This window comes from Anguilla rostrata, chromosome 11 (assembly GCF_018555375.3).
Source record: "Anguilla rostrata isolate EN2019 chromosome 11, ASM1855537v3, whole genome shotgun sequence".
NCBI classification, from domain to species: Eukaryota; Metazoa; Chordata; class Actinopteri; order Anguilliformes; family Anguillidae; genus Anguilla; species Anguilla rostrata.
Window position 1 is genome coordinate 31,456,562 of NC_057943.1, and position 14,113 is coordinate 31,470,674.

General features: G+C 42.5%; 1 protein-coding gene across 2 annotated transcripts in view; it reads left to right on the top strand.

Annotated features, from left to right (window-relative positions):
- The window catches only part of LOC135234603 (copine-9), a 112,402-nt gene extending 101,009 nt beyond the window's left edge, over window positions 1-11,393 (top strand). For both annotated transcript variants that reach the window (XM_064299381.1, XM_064299380.1), the window contains 2 exons: window positions 2,809-2,882; window positions 4,950-11,393. In XM_064299381.1, the coding sequence (XP_064155451.1) occupies window positions 2,809-2,882; window positions 4,950-5,132 (257 nt within the window). In that variant the 3' untranslated portion in view covers window positions 5,133-11,393. The remainder of the gene's footprint in view (window positions 1-2,808; window positions 2,883-4,949) is intronic.
- Window positions 11,394-14,113: the final 2,720 nt, after the last annotated feature.

Genomic DNA, 14,113 nt, shown 5'->3' on the forward strand with positions numbered 1-14,113 from the left:
AGTAATCACATGTTTTCAACAGTTCCTATGGCTTCAATTACTTTTAGGGCTCAACTTAGGGTTAGGGTTATGAAAACGATAAGTCTGAGGGTCGAGGCAAGTTCACGGCTGTGTTCAGCAGGTTAAAGAAAGGTTGGGACATTGGTTCTTTTTTGATTTTGGACAATCCAAAATTTTGTATATACTAGTATAGGTACCTATGACCATAAAAGGATATGGAATATATACATATTTTTCAGGGAAACCATTTTTTTTTAAGGCCTCAAATATGTTTTTAGCATTTGTACTATGGAATTCACAGTCTTGACTTAGTTTTTCCACAATTTTAAATCAGTAATCACATGTTTTCAACAGTTCCTATGGCTTCAATTACGTTTTAGGGCTCAACTTAGGGTTAGGGTTATGAAAACGATAAGTCTGAGGGTCGAGGCAAGTTCACGGCTGTGTTCAGCAGGTTAAAGAAAGGTTGGGACATTGGTTCTTTTTTGATTTTGGACAATCCAAAAATTTTGTATATACTAGTATAGGTACCTATGACCATAAAAGGATATGGAATATATACATATTTTTTCAGGGAAACCATTTTTTTTTTAAGGCCTCAAATATATTTTTTAGCTTTTGTACTATAGAATTCACAGTCTTGACTTAGTTTTTCCACAATTTTAAATCAGTAATCACATGTTTTCAACAGTTCCTATGGCTTCAATTACGTTTTAGGGCTCAACTTAGGGTTAGGGTTATGAAAACGATAAGTCTGAGGGTCGAGGCAAGTTCACGGCTGTGTTCAGCAGGTTAAAGAAAGGTTGGGACATTGGTTCTTTTTTGATTTTGGACAATCCAAAAATTTTGTATATACTAGTATAGGTACCTATGACCATAAAAGGATATGGAATATATACATATTTTTCAGGGAAAACATTTTTTTTTTAAGGCCTCAATATATATTTTTAGCATTTGTACTATGGAATTCACAGTCTTGACTTAGTTTTTCCACAATTTAAAATCAGTAATCACATGTTTTCAACAGTTCCTATGGCTTCAATTACGTTTTAGGGCTCAACTTAGGGTTAGGGTTATGAAAACGATAAGTCTGAGGGTCGAGGCAAGTTCACGGCTGTGTTCAGCAGGTTAAAGAAAGGTTGGGACATTGGTTCTTTTTGATTCTGGACAATCCAAAAATTTTGTATATACTAGTATAGGTACCTATGACCATAAAAGGATATGGAATATATACATATTTTTTCAGGGAAACCATTTTTCTTTTAAGGCCTCAAATATATTTTTTAGCATTTGTACTATGGAATTCACAGTCTTGACTTAGTTTTTCCACAATTTTAAATCAGTAATCACATGTTTTCAACAGTTCCTATGGCTTCAATTACGTTTTAGGGCTCAACTTAGGGTTAGGGTTATGAAAACGATAAGTCTGAGGGTCGAGGCAAGTTCACGGCTGTGTTCAGCAGGTTAAACCTGCAGACACTGTGGCACTCCAAAACTGGAGTTAAACCTGCAGTCACTGCGGCCCTCCAGGACTGGAGTTAAACCTGCAGACACTGCGGCCCTCCAGGACTGGAGTTAAACCTGCAGACACTGCGGCCCTCCAGGACTGGAGTTAAACCCGCAGACACTGCGGCCCTCCAGGACTGGAGTTAAACCTGCAGACACCACAGTCCTTCCAGGGACACCCATGCTTTAAAACAGGGGTTTTCAACCTTTGCTGATCCAGGATCCCCGATTCAGGATCAAAGGCATCCAGGGGAGCCCCATCATAAGTTGAAAGGGGTTATAATAAAACAAAGGTTTTATAAAGATTGCAGACTGGGGAGGGGGGTCGGGGTGTTTGAGATTGAAATTGCGGTCCGGGGGGTCGGGTGGAGAGAAGGGGGGGAGGGTTCTATCTGTGCGTGTGCCAGGTGGCCAGGGATCCCCTACAGCACCTTCAAGGACTCTCCATGGACCCCCTGTTGGAAACCCAGGCTTTAGAAGGTTTAGAAGTGCAAAGTGCTGTTGTTGCCAGGGTTTCTTACTGCGTACCCACTAATGTTCTTTTTCTCTGGTGCTGGGGATAGCACTGCTCACAAAGGTATCGTCATGGCAACACTTTCAAGACTTGTCCCTGCCCCTCTGATCCTCTTAAAATAAATAACCGGGATTTAAAAAACCAAATCAGACATTTGACAAGATCTTCGTGTGACTTGGCTGATGAGGCTTTACAAATTAGCACTTTCATGGCTAAAGATATTTATTTTTGTGTATGTCTGCATATATCTTCTTTGGAAAATGAATCTAAGCCAGGCAATAACCCTGACATATGCAACTGTACTAATAGTACTGCCAGCCCCAGCCCCCTGGGCTTTTTAAAAGACCTAAAAACGATCACTCTCTTAGTTCGTACAACTTACTTAGTGTACTTAAAATGGACGCCTCTGTATGTGGAGTTTCAAAATGTAATTTTCTTTTCTTCAAATATAATATATGTGAGTGTAAGCTGGTATATTTTACAGTACAGTAAAGAACTGGTATTTTAAATGTGGTATTTAAAACCCTTTGTGTTCATCTTTTATAAGATTATAGCTTTAGATTTTAATTGATATGACTGACTTTGGGGCATGGGGGTGGAGGTTAGCTTGAGGGTAAAAGGGTTGGGCGTGGGACAGCATTCAACCTCATTTTATGGTCTGCAGCACCTGTGCCGTATCCTCCTGCTCAGCTTTTGGGGTTCTTGAGTTTAAGGGGAGTGGGACATCGTAAGGCTGTGGAGTGTTTGAAATGGTGCCCTAAGCTGAATCTCCCTCTCTGTCCCTGCAGCCATGGAGGAGCTGGATGGGGATGAGGTCAGAGTGTCCTCCAGGGGGCGCTATGCAGAGAGAGACATAGTCCAGGTATTTCCCTCTCCTCTCCTCCCTATGTCAGGAATACATCAGTCTTCACCAAACAGCCATGAGCCTGAAGCTACTGCATGGGAAGTTAGGCTAGCAGAACAGGCATCCTTGGTTTGCCCAGGCTTCAGGCTTGGGCCTGCATTTTCTTTTGCTAAAGTTTAACTGTGGTCAGGTTTCTCCACATTTACAGCCCTATAATATACAATCAATTTTAACACCTGCAGTGCCCTGTGTGATTGCCTAGGGCGCGCTGGTGAATTTCCCTTCATGTTCGCGTCTATTCTGGAAAACAGTGTTCTCATTCAAAACTCATCTTTTGGTTTTTTTTTTTTTTAAGTTTACATGAGAATGTCAGAGAAAACCCAAAGGTGAGTTTTGTATGTGAAAACGCTGTTTTCTTCTGGAATGCATGTGAGTGTACGTATGTGAATGCATGTATGTTTTGTACGTGTTCTCACAGGCAAAACTCACCTGTCATATGCCGTGAAAATAAGCCCCTGGGAAAACACCGAGACGCAGGGAAACAGCTCTTTCTGGGCTTTCAAACTTTCATTGTTACTCCTCCTCATGGGGGGGAAGGAGAGAGAAGGCAGACTGCTCTTGTAATAAAAAAAATAAACAAAAATGTTTACCTGTCACCCTCATGGGACCCTGTAACAGAAATAAGAAAAACTAGATGCTGCAGGCAACCTCGGAGGCTTCCGAGCCCTTTGAAACATTAAAAATGCAAAAAAACAATAGGTTCTTTGAAATTATTTGCATAGTTTAAAGATTATATGAGCATCAAATGTCTAAATATGATGTTAAATGCATAATGATGAATCTTAAAGGGCGTGGCCAGCATGCTGTACACGCATGCAGTTGCCACATCTTGTGACCTGATATGACCTGATGGTGTGCAATACCAGTAGGAGGTAACATTAGGAACCTCTGTGCAAAGTGTGAATTCAATGTGAGCTATAGATCAGGAGATAGGGCTTGAAATGGGGGAAAAAAACACACATTCACCACATGTAAGATGGTCGCCAGGTCAGGTGACCTGCCATGTTTGACCAGACCTATGGAAACAGGAGGTTTGAGTGTATGCACAAAGTTTGAAGATTATATGAACTTTAGATTAAGCAGGATGTCTTAAAATCATGTAAAATGCATAATGGCGAGTTTTAGAGGACATGGCCTGCACGGTGTTCACATCAGCCGTTATTCCTTTGCATTGGTTGTCGCCAATTTATTGTCGCCCCTGACGTTTATTATAAGCACAATAAGTTCCTGCAAGACATTCCACGAGTTGGTCGTGTGCGGTAGCGAGCACTGTTTTTTGGCTGTCTATGGTACATTTGTGGGCGTGGCCAGAATAACCATACAATATATGCTTGATTTATTCATATTTCTGGTAGTCCATGACCAGCGACACATATACAAAATGTTAGAAGCTCCCCCAATTTATACTGTAGGATAAAGAGGATTAGGAAAGATTCATGGTAAAAAAAAACACATGTTTATGGATTTATGGATAGCAAACATTAGGGGGTGTGGTCAGTTAAGCGTAGGTGACAAAGCTTCTTCCTTTAAAATTCTGAAACCTAAGATTTATTCCTAATGCCTAATTCCTTATGCTGTGTCGTATCATGCTGCACCATTTGGAAAACCAAAATTAATGTTCTTATCGATCCTGCCTGCAGCTTGTTGGTTATAAATTATAAAACATTTATAACTGCAAAATAAAAGGCTGTTTAAAGAATGAAGCTGGACAAATGCAAGAATTCACGCCAGTCATTCCGCTCTAATGTGACTTCTAAAGTTCCGAATGACCATTCCCAAAGCATTCATATCTCTGAGGTTCTACCGTATTTTATTTCCATGTCTGTAAACATGGCACATTTCAAGAGCTTCAAGTAACTAGTCTCTTTGTACTTAAGAGTGAAACTTTAAGAATGTGTTTAGCCAAATGAGCCAGACACACACAGCCAGGTAACATTGCCATATTTGACTGGCTGAGAAAAGCTTGGGATGCCAGAGCTTGTTTGTGCCTGACGCCAGGCCCTTTTCCCTCTCTCCCCCCTACAGTTTGTGCCGTTCCGGGACTACATCGACCGGTCGGGGAACCAGGTCCTGAGCATGGCCCGGCTGGCTAAGGACGTGCTGGCGGAGATCCCCGACCAGCTGCTGTCCTTCATGAAGTCACGGGGGATCGAGCCCCGCCCGGCTCTGGCGGCCACGCCCTCACCCGCCCTTCACATGCGCATCTGATAAGGGGCGGAGACTAAGGGACGGTCACACCACTGTCACCGCGCCTACCCTCTTCAGCCCCTCCCCCCCCAACATTCCCCATTAACTCGAGTCATACTATAGATAATTCAGGATCCTCCAAGAAATCCACTTTTTGCTTTGCAGCTTTGCAAATTTCTTGTCTAAACACTTCTCTGCAGCTTCTTGGGCAAATGCAGAAAAAGACAATATTCTGTTTAAGCTATGAGTAGCACATCCACTAGCTTGTGCCAAGCCGCTGGGAAGGAGACGTTGCTTACGAGCTCCATATTGACTCTCTCATCTTTTCAACAAACTGCCAACAGACACCGACTCCAGGATGACTCCAGTCCCAGCTGGTACATCAGCGTTGATCTCTCCCGCATCTCCACACCTGTTTTCTTTCAGATAAGGACCTATACCTGCAAAAATGGTTCAGAGACCGACTAAGCAATGCTCTGATCAAACTCTCCCCGCTTTCTGTCTCCCCAAAATTGTGTTCCCCGGTCACGGTTGGGGAGGTTCGAAAGTTGTTCCTTATTTTTTCGACGCACATGCACAAATGTTTGTTTATCGATTTATTTATTGAGGAAAAGCGTTTGAGAAAAAAGACGCGGGAGAGAAGACGGTGAGTGGCGGGCCACCTGTTCGGTAGTGCCAGCTCCCCCTCCCCCGCACTGCGCGGTGCATGTCAGGAGCGCTCGTCTCCTGCTGGAGCAGAAATGCCAGTTGCCCAGGAATCCCTGCAGAGTTAGCACCGGGCCGGGGGTTGGGGAGGGGGGTGGGGGGGGGGGGATGCCAGCCTGCCCAAAGTCCCCGCAGGCGGGGAGGAGGGGAGGAGGGGAGGGCTGGCACGGTGCGTGTCGGGCCGTGGTTTTGCTGAGGAGGCATCGACATGGCCTCATCCTGCTCGTTCGCCCAAAAAAAGGATGAGATCTTGAGCGCCCAGCTGCCGCTTGATCGCACAGAGCCCGCTAATCTGCCCGGCGGCCGCGGGGGCTACATGTGCTCCACTGTGCGGCCAGGCTCGCCTCGTTTGTCCCCAGCTCACACAAGGCTTTCCGGCTTACCGCATGACAGAGTGACTGCGTGTCTTCATAGTGATGACGCACAGTAAGTTTACACTGTGGTTTTCATGGTTGGAGCTGGTTAGAGTCCGGCACGCCAGTGGTTTCTGTGCACCAGAGGAGACCGAGAGACGAGAGGAGTGCAATGTATTCTGCTGGGACCCTGTTGGATGAAAAATAGAGCACCTGGGCAACCCTTTGAACTATAATGCAACGAAAGGAAATTTGACAACCTTCGTTCAAGTTGAGCTACTCTGTACTGTGCAGAAGTGGAATATCTGGTCAAATCTAGAATATCTGTGGTGGCATTCTGAAGAGAATTCCATAGCCATCAAAACACACCGCCCAAAGGCTAATTAGTGGCTGTAATCTCTCTCTTTCTCCCCGTTCCTGTACAAATAGTTCCTGTTTAATTCAAAACTAAAATTATCTGAACCTCATGCTGTTTTGTTTGGCACTCAGCAACATATCTACAACTACCCACTGCTTGTTCATTCTAGGCTGATTGAATCAGAGCAGCAGAACCTGCTTTGCTGATTGGAACGTTTGTTTTCACAGATCATTGCACATGAAACAAACAAATTAAAACATCTCTCCTATCAATTGGACTTCTGCTAAGTGAGATATTAAGCTTGAAATTTGATAGTCACCCAAATAAACATTGTAACAAATCATTCCATCCATTATCCATACCCACTTATCCTGGACAGGGTCGCGGGAGGTGCTAGAGCCTATCCCAGCATGCATTGAGCGAGAGGCAGGAATACACCCTGGACAGGCTGCCAATCTATCGCAAGGCACACACACCATCCACTCATACTCACCAATTTAGAGTCTCCAATCTGCTTTCGGACTGTGGGAGGCAACCTACGCAGACACAAGGAGAACATGCAAACTCCACACAGAAAGGCCCTGGCTGAATTCTAACAAGAACCTTCTTGCTCTGAGGCAACAGTGCTGCCCACTGAACCACCATGCCACCCTACATTGTAACAAAGAATACTGAAATAAGAAATATAAAATTGCGGCCACAGGATGTAAGTTGATAATACAACGACATCCGTTTTCCAAATCTTTTGAATACTTTTTATCTTTTGAAATATTTATTCAAACTTGACCTCCGTTTAGTGTCTTAGCATGGTTGTTCAGTCACAAAACCCAATGTGTTTGCCAGCCTTTGAGAAGAGAGAGAATTGTTCCTGTTGTGTGAACCAGCGGGGAGAATATCCCTCATGCCTCTCCCCATGATCGCCTGCCTACTCCTTCACTCCTGGCTGCATCGCTAAGCCGTCACGCTTAGCGAGCGCCACAGAGGCTAAATGGGATTATGGGGGATTTCTTTTCATTGTCCTTTGTGCAGGTAACGGATAAGCCAACGCTGCCATTTTTCAGCCATGCCCAGCAGTGGGCTGAGGACAGGAAGTGCTAATGTGGGGGGCAGGATGTTGTGGCACAGATGTGGAGCGAGGCCTTTTTAAGGGGGAGTCTGGGACTGAGTACACAGCAGGGGGGTCTGCAGCCCCTCTCCCAGAAACCCACAGAGTTTCAGCTGCAGGGTCAGCTTGTTTCTGTGATCTCCTTAAAATCATTAACATCTCTGATGCTAGAAACCAGATGAGGTACGTTAACTATCAGCTACTTTATTTGATCAGTTAAGTGTTGAGTAACAGGAAAAACTGGCAGGCTCTCCAGGACCCGGACTGGGGCCCCCAGCAAACCCTACAACGCTCCAGGACCAGAATTGGGGACCCCAGCAGACTCGTCAACTCCCTAGGACCAGGGCTGGGGACCCCAGCAGACCCAAACAACTCCCCAGGACCTGGGCTGGGGCCCCAGCAGAACCTGCAGCTCTCCAAGAACAGAGTTTAGGACCCCGCAGATCCTGCGGCTCTCCAGGACCAGGCAATATAAAAGGAATATATAAGAAAGGGTAACGTACTGATCCAAGAAACTACAGTCCTGTCGGTTTAACTTGCATCCCATGTAAAATACCGGAATCTGTCCTTAGAGAAGGTATCTATCATTATTTATTGAAAATAACATCCTAAGGTATAGCTAACATGGTGAAGTGGAGTCCCACAAGGATCGGTGCTGAGACCGCTGCTCTTATTAACATAGATGACCTAGACAGGAACATTGAAAGTACATTAGTTAAATTTGCAGATGATATCAAACTGGGAGGTTTATCTAACAGTTCAGAATCTACTAAAGCGATTCAAAAAATTAATCCAGAGCTACTTTATGGGGTGAACAAAATTTTGTATGTGCTCAATTTTGAAGACTTGGGAGAAAGAGTTCAAAGCCTGTCAGGTTCTAGGCATTGTGCTGTATCAGTAAAAAGGGCAACAGGATGCTAGGCCATGTGGTAGAGGCAGCATCCTTTAATGGTAGAAAAATGGTGAACATTGTTGGGCTCAATGGCCTGTTGTCCAGTGTGTTATGTTACGTTATGTTATGACTGGGGACCCCAACAAATCCTGTGATTTTGTGGGTCCAAGTCTAGGGACCCCAGCACATCCTGAGGCTCCCAAGACCAGAGGTACAGACCTCTGGTCTGTTGGGACCTTGTTGAGCATATGCTGGCTGTGACAGACTATCCTGTAGAGATTTTTGAATTCTGGAGCTTGGGAGGGTTGTCTTTGTCTTCTTTGGGTAGGAGCTCAGATATGAGTTTCAGTGGGTCCCCCCTCACCAAAAACCACACTGCTCTGCTGTGGGACGTTTGAGTCAAACTCCGAAACAGACAGGCGGGGGAGCCCCCGGCACCTGGGAACAGATCGGTATCGCAAAGGAGGAAGTCTAGGCATGTGGCCTTATTACCAGTTTCCCAAATTTCTGTGCATACGTGTGTCCCTGCCTGCATGTGTGTGTCTGTGTGTGTGAGGGAGAGAGAGAGCGAGAGAAGAGAGAGATTTTTAATGCAGTGTTGAATTTGTAATAATAGTGTTTCCAGTGTGTCAGCTAGTGCGAGAGACCAAGTGAGTGTGTGACAGCGAGAGAGAGGGATACATTTGTAAGTATGGAAAATTTGAAAGAGACGGAGGTGGATAGATAGAGGGCGCGTGTGAGTAAGTTCCATTGGAATTCCATTGGGAAGAGAGAATTATTCCCACCTGAGCACAAGAGTGTGTGTATCAGAGAGAGTGTGTATGTGTGTATATGAGTGTATGTATGGATGAGTGTGTGTAAGAGAGTCTGTGAATGAGTGCGATTTGTGTGAAATTGGTTGTATTTTGTGACTAACTTGCTATATCCACATTTGCATGCCAGAAAGATTTGTACAGTGGTTATTGTTGTTGCTGTGTATCATTCACTAATGATATTATCATTACATGCTGAATGCAAACACAATGATATTACATATAATATGTGCTGTATAGAGATTGTAAAAACACATTTATGTGCAATTTGTCAGTATCTATTTACATTTATAAGTGTTATTTTTGTCTGATGTGTTTACAAACAGGAACTGCCTATGTAGTGTAAAAATGAGATACTATAGTTTGTACTATTGAATTTGTTTAGACCACATCATTATGTATAGTGTATAATGTAATTATAGATATGTCATCTTAACACTCTGGGTGTACAGTAGAGCTAGATATGGTGTAAACTGAACGCATAAAAATTATAGACATACATATGTCATGTAAACTGTAAAAAGCCAAACATTACAGAGGGGGCTATTTCTCAGTTTGTGAACAATGAAGAGGATTACTTTTTATACACCAACTATGCCATATATTTCTTGATAAATGCATGAATGTGCTGTATAACATGTGTGCTATTTCAGTGTTATCTCTAGTGAGGATAAGTTTCATGGTCACTCCTCTACTGTGCAAAGTGTTGCTGTTGGTAATTTTTTCAGCTGTTCCATTTGAGGGGCTGTGCGATGTTTGCACCCTCTTCCCAAAATGCATTGTGTAAAGTTGGTCATGTTCATGTACACTGTTTTTAAGTGGCTGGTGCCAGACTGTGCACAATATTGTATCTAATGCAAAGACTCTCTGGAAGACCCTGTGCAAATGCTTTGTCTTGCATTCGAAGTGTTTCAAAAGATAGAAATATGTACTTATTTTATTCTGATTTATAAAGAGGAAGATCAGTCAATCTCCTTTCAATATCATTCTGAAACACGAGAGCTAGACGTCTGACAGGATGTTTCCCTTCTGCATGGATGTTAACTGCGAGGATGGATGTTCAATTCTGGTAGCAGCCCAATTAACAGTCTCAATGTCGATTGGTTAAAATGTAAACCATCCCATAGTGTACAGTATAAGATATTTATTGCTTTCAGGAAAAACAAAAAACTTTTAAGTCCACGACTGAATAAAACAGGGTTAATATAATAGCATTTTTTCAGTGGTTCTTTATGTATAATATAAATTTAATCTAATATAATTTATTGATTTCCTTGGTCTTTAATTTACCCAGAAGTGGAAACTTTCACTGCAGGCGTTTTGTTTGTTGTAATAAGGAAGCTCATGGCATAATTGGCATGCTGAATGACATGTTATTGCCACGGTGAATTACATGTTTGCCAATCATATACCTGCTTGTTGGGAGGTTATTAGCTTACAAAAGCACATTCATTTTACAATATATATCTTGTGAGCCAGGGTTTATTGTGCCTATTGAGTCCAGGTTCATTCCGAACCATTTCGGGTATAAAAGCTGGTCCCACTTTGTATTAATTAGCCTTTATATCTGTGTAATTACATTGTAACTACAACAGTAAGTCCAATGAAAGGGCTGTGTATGTATATGTTGTATCATTAGTATTACTATGTTACAACCAGTAGCTGTAGCTGTATTTCATGTGTTTAGCTTCAGTGGCCATATTGTCAAGTCACAATTTTAAGCACAAGCAAATTTGTTCGAGCTTCCCAAAATCATGATAGAAACTTAGAACATGCAGTGCTTGAGACTAAAGTGCATGAAATTTTACAAATTGTAAATGAAGTATTACAGTGTGTATGCACACTGCTGTTACACTTTACATACCTCTGTTAGTACAGTGGACTTACATGGGTGTTATGGGCACGTAATATAAAGTGAGACCTTTGTTTTAAAGCCTGTCTTGCACCACAAGTTTGGACCGCAGCTGTGTTGTCACTATGGTCCTCACTGCTGGTTGCTGTATCGCAGTAAACACATCTGCTTGGACTAAATAAAGCGACTGGACTTTCTCATTCCATATATTTGTCTTTTTATTCTTTTTGTTTTTTTGTCTTTTTTGTTGTTGCTATGTTTTGGAGAGAATCTTTCCTCTTGAAAAAGCACATCATTTTCAGAAAATCGATTCGTTTTATTTGTTTTGCGCTTTTTACAGAGACACTGTCACACTGTTTTCTATTAACAGTGCCACACTTAATAGAAAACAGGAAATTGGATAACTGGGAAAGATCAAGCCTGAAGCCCCCATCCCTGCAGAAAAAGAGCCAGTGGTAAGAAAAGAAGATATAAAGGGGGAGCCCATCATCCACTATCCAGCCTGCTATCAGCAGTGTAAGTTGGGCTGTAGGACTATGGCCCTACAGATGGAAAACAGGAGACCGCCCTGCATTACTGGTAGCTTTCTCTAAGTTACCAATCTTTGTTTTATCCTTTACAATTATCGTCTGTTTGGCCCATTTTTAGTTGGGGACTGGGGGGGTGTTCAGTCAGAAATATTTTGATAACTTGCTATTTAATGTGTAGGTCTACTAAACATATCTTGCATCTATTTTATCACTTTCATGATTGGTGAAATTACGTTACTGGTTGTATTGTGTGACATCGCAGGTTGAAAACACAGCCTCATATCTCGTTACCAATATCATTTTTTCTCAAAGCAACATTTTCGCTTCACAAAGCAATAATTATCCTCTGGATAATGCAAAACATCTCTCAAACTAGATGTCCACCCCTCTAGACTTTTAGGTCCTGGCTTTTGCTGAGAACAATAATCTCTGAAGTTGTATTTGGGTTGTTTCACCTTCAGACTTCACCTCCGTTTGCCTGGGATACTTTGGAATTGACACCAGCAGCCACTCACCACCCCTCTTGACCTTCCTTTGAAAAGTTCAAACAAGACTCTCTGCGGGCTGTTGCTCTGTCATTAGCTTAGCTGCAGTTTACAGTTTAGAATGAGTTTAAACTCGCATTGTGCAGAACAGGTCACATACTCTCATTACAAATTAGGATTTATGTGTCCTGAAAACCTAGTTTAATGTGCACCTATGATTTAGGCTAAACCCTGTTGCCGTGACTTGCTGAAATTGCTCAGGTTTAACTAAGGTTTAAGTTAAACCTGCAGCACACATGGTTTAACTGAGGTTTAAAGGGAGATCATTTTAATGATCAGATTATTTTAATATTTCAAAATGTTAGTGCCTTTCACTACTACTGTGTTGAGTACTCTAATAAAAGTGACAGTAACAACCTTCATTAATGACTTATATGATTTGAAAAAGATAAAACTCATCACAGAAATTTCTAGATCTTGCCATGTTTAGCCCATTTCACTTTCCCCAGGTGATTTTATTGGTCTATCAGTAAATTGGGCAAATGAGCCACATATCAATTCCGTCATTCAGTCACCTGAAGCTATAAATAAATTGATGAACCTCAATCCTGGGGTCCCCCTGTGTATGCTGGTTTTTCATGTTTAGAGGGATAATTTTGTCAGAAATGCATGGCATGAAAAATAAAGTTCCCATCATCAGATTATGCTATATTGCAAACAATTACATAAAAAGAGTGAACACATTTTTAACTAATCAAATTAAAGACTGAGGTGAATAAATAAGCACTTAATTAGGTAGATGAACACATGTAATTTTTTCCCTAATGGAGGTTTGGCTTGTTATCCTTTGCTTTGCTTCGAATTCTTCATTATCAACCAATTGATTAGTTTTAGTGGCCATTTGTCCATCCTTTCACCAATTAGGTGAAAGCTGTTGAAATATATCCTCATTATCAAACTTTCTCTGCTTTAAAGCCAGAGACATGCATTTTTGGGGAGAATATCAGTTTTGTGTGTGTTCCAAATAACGTTAGTTTGTTTTGAAAATACATTAGCACAGTCTTGTGTGACAAAGCAAGGGGCATGGCCTTGGAAGGCAGATACTACCCAACAACTTGACTCCAGGCACCCTCGTGGACAGCTCTGCCCTCGTTGTGAACACCTGAGCAGTGTTGCTAATCAGCAGGGACAGAAATAAGAGAGGGTGCTGTAGGGTTTGTGGGAGAGGACAAACTGTGACGGACTGAAAGAGCTTCCACTTGACCTTAAACTTAAACTGCGCGCTAAACCCCTGAAAGCACCGGTTTAGCTGAATACGTTCTAAACCGCGCTAGGCTAGTCAAACGCTAATTGATAGAGGTCCTGTAACTCCCCCACCCCAGCAATGGACAGAATGAAAAAGGAGTCTGAAGATTAAAGACAAATAACGCTTCAGACAAATAAAGAGAGCAAACGGGTGAACGGACGCCACAAACCCCTTAAATTCAAACTGAAGCGCGCTCAAGCGTAAAGCTATCAATTTGTGCTCATTTATACCCAACACGTTTGATTTTTTTTTTTCGGGGGTTTGATTCATAACGGAAATTTCATCTGCATTATATGTATTAAATTGGTGAGTCATTCCTGCTTAACAGCTGTCGGTGTTAAAAAGTCAGCCTTTATCATAATTGCGTCTTCGAGCCGCAGTTGACAGCAAAGGCACCGGCACGGCAGATTTTCTTTGCAGAAATGAAAGGAGGATGAATAGTTAATGTGGAATGAGCTAAAAAGTTCCATCACCGAGCGAGTGCCCGCTGGCCCCGGCTTTTATCCGAGTCTGGATATTCCTTCCACGCTAAGTGAATTGTAACTTCACACGGCCTTGTATTCACTCTGAAACAGGAGACATTGCGCTATTGAGAGAGTGATCT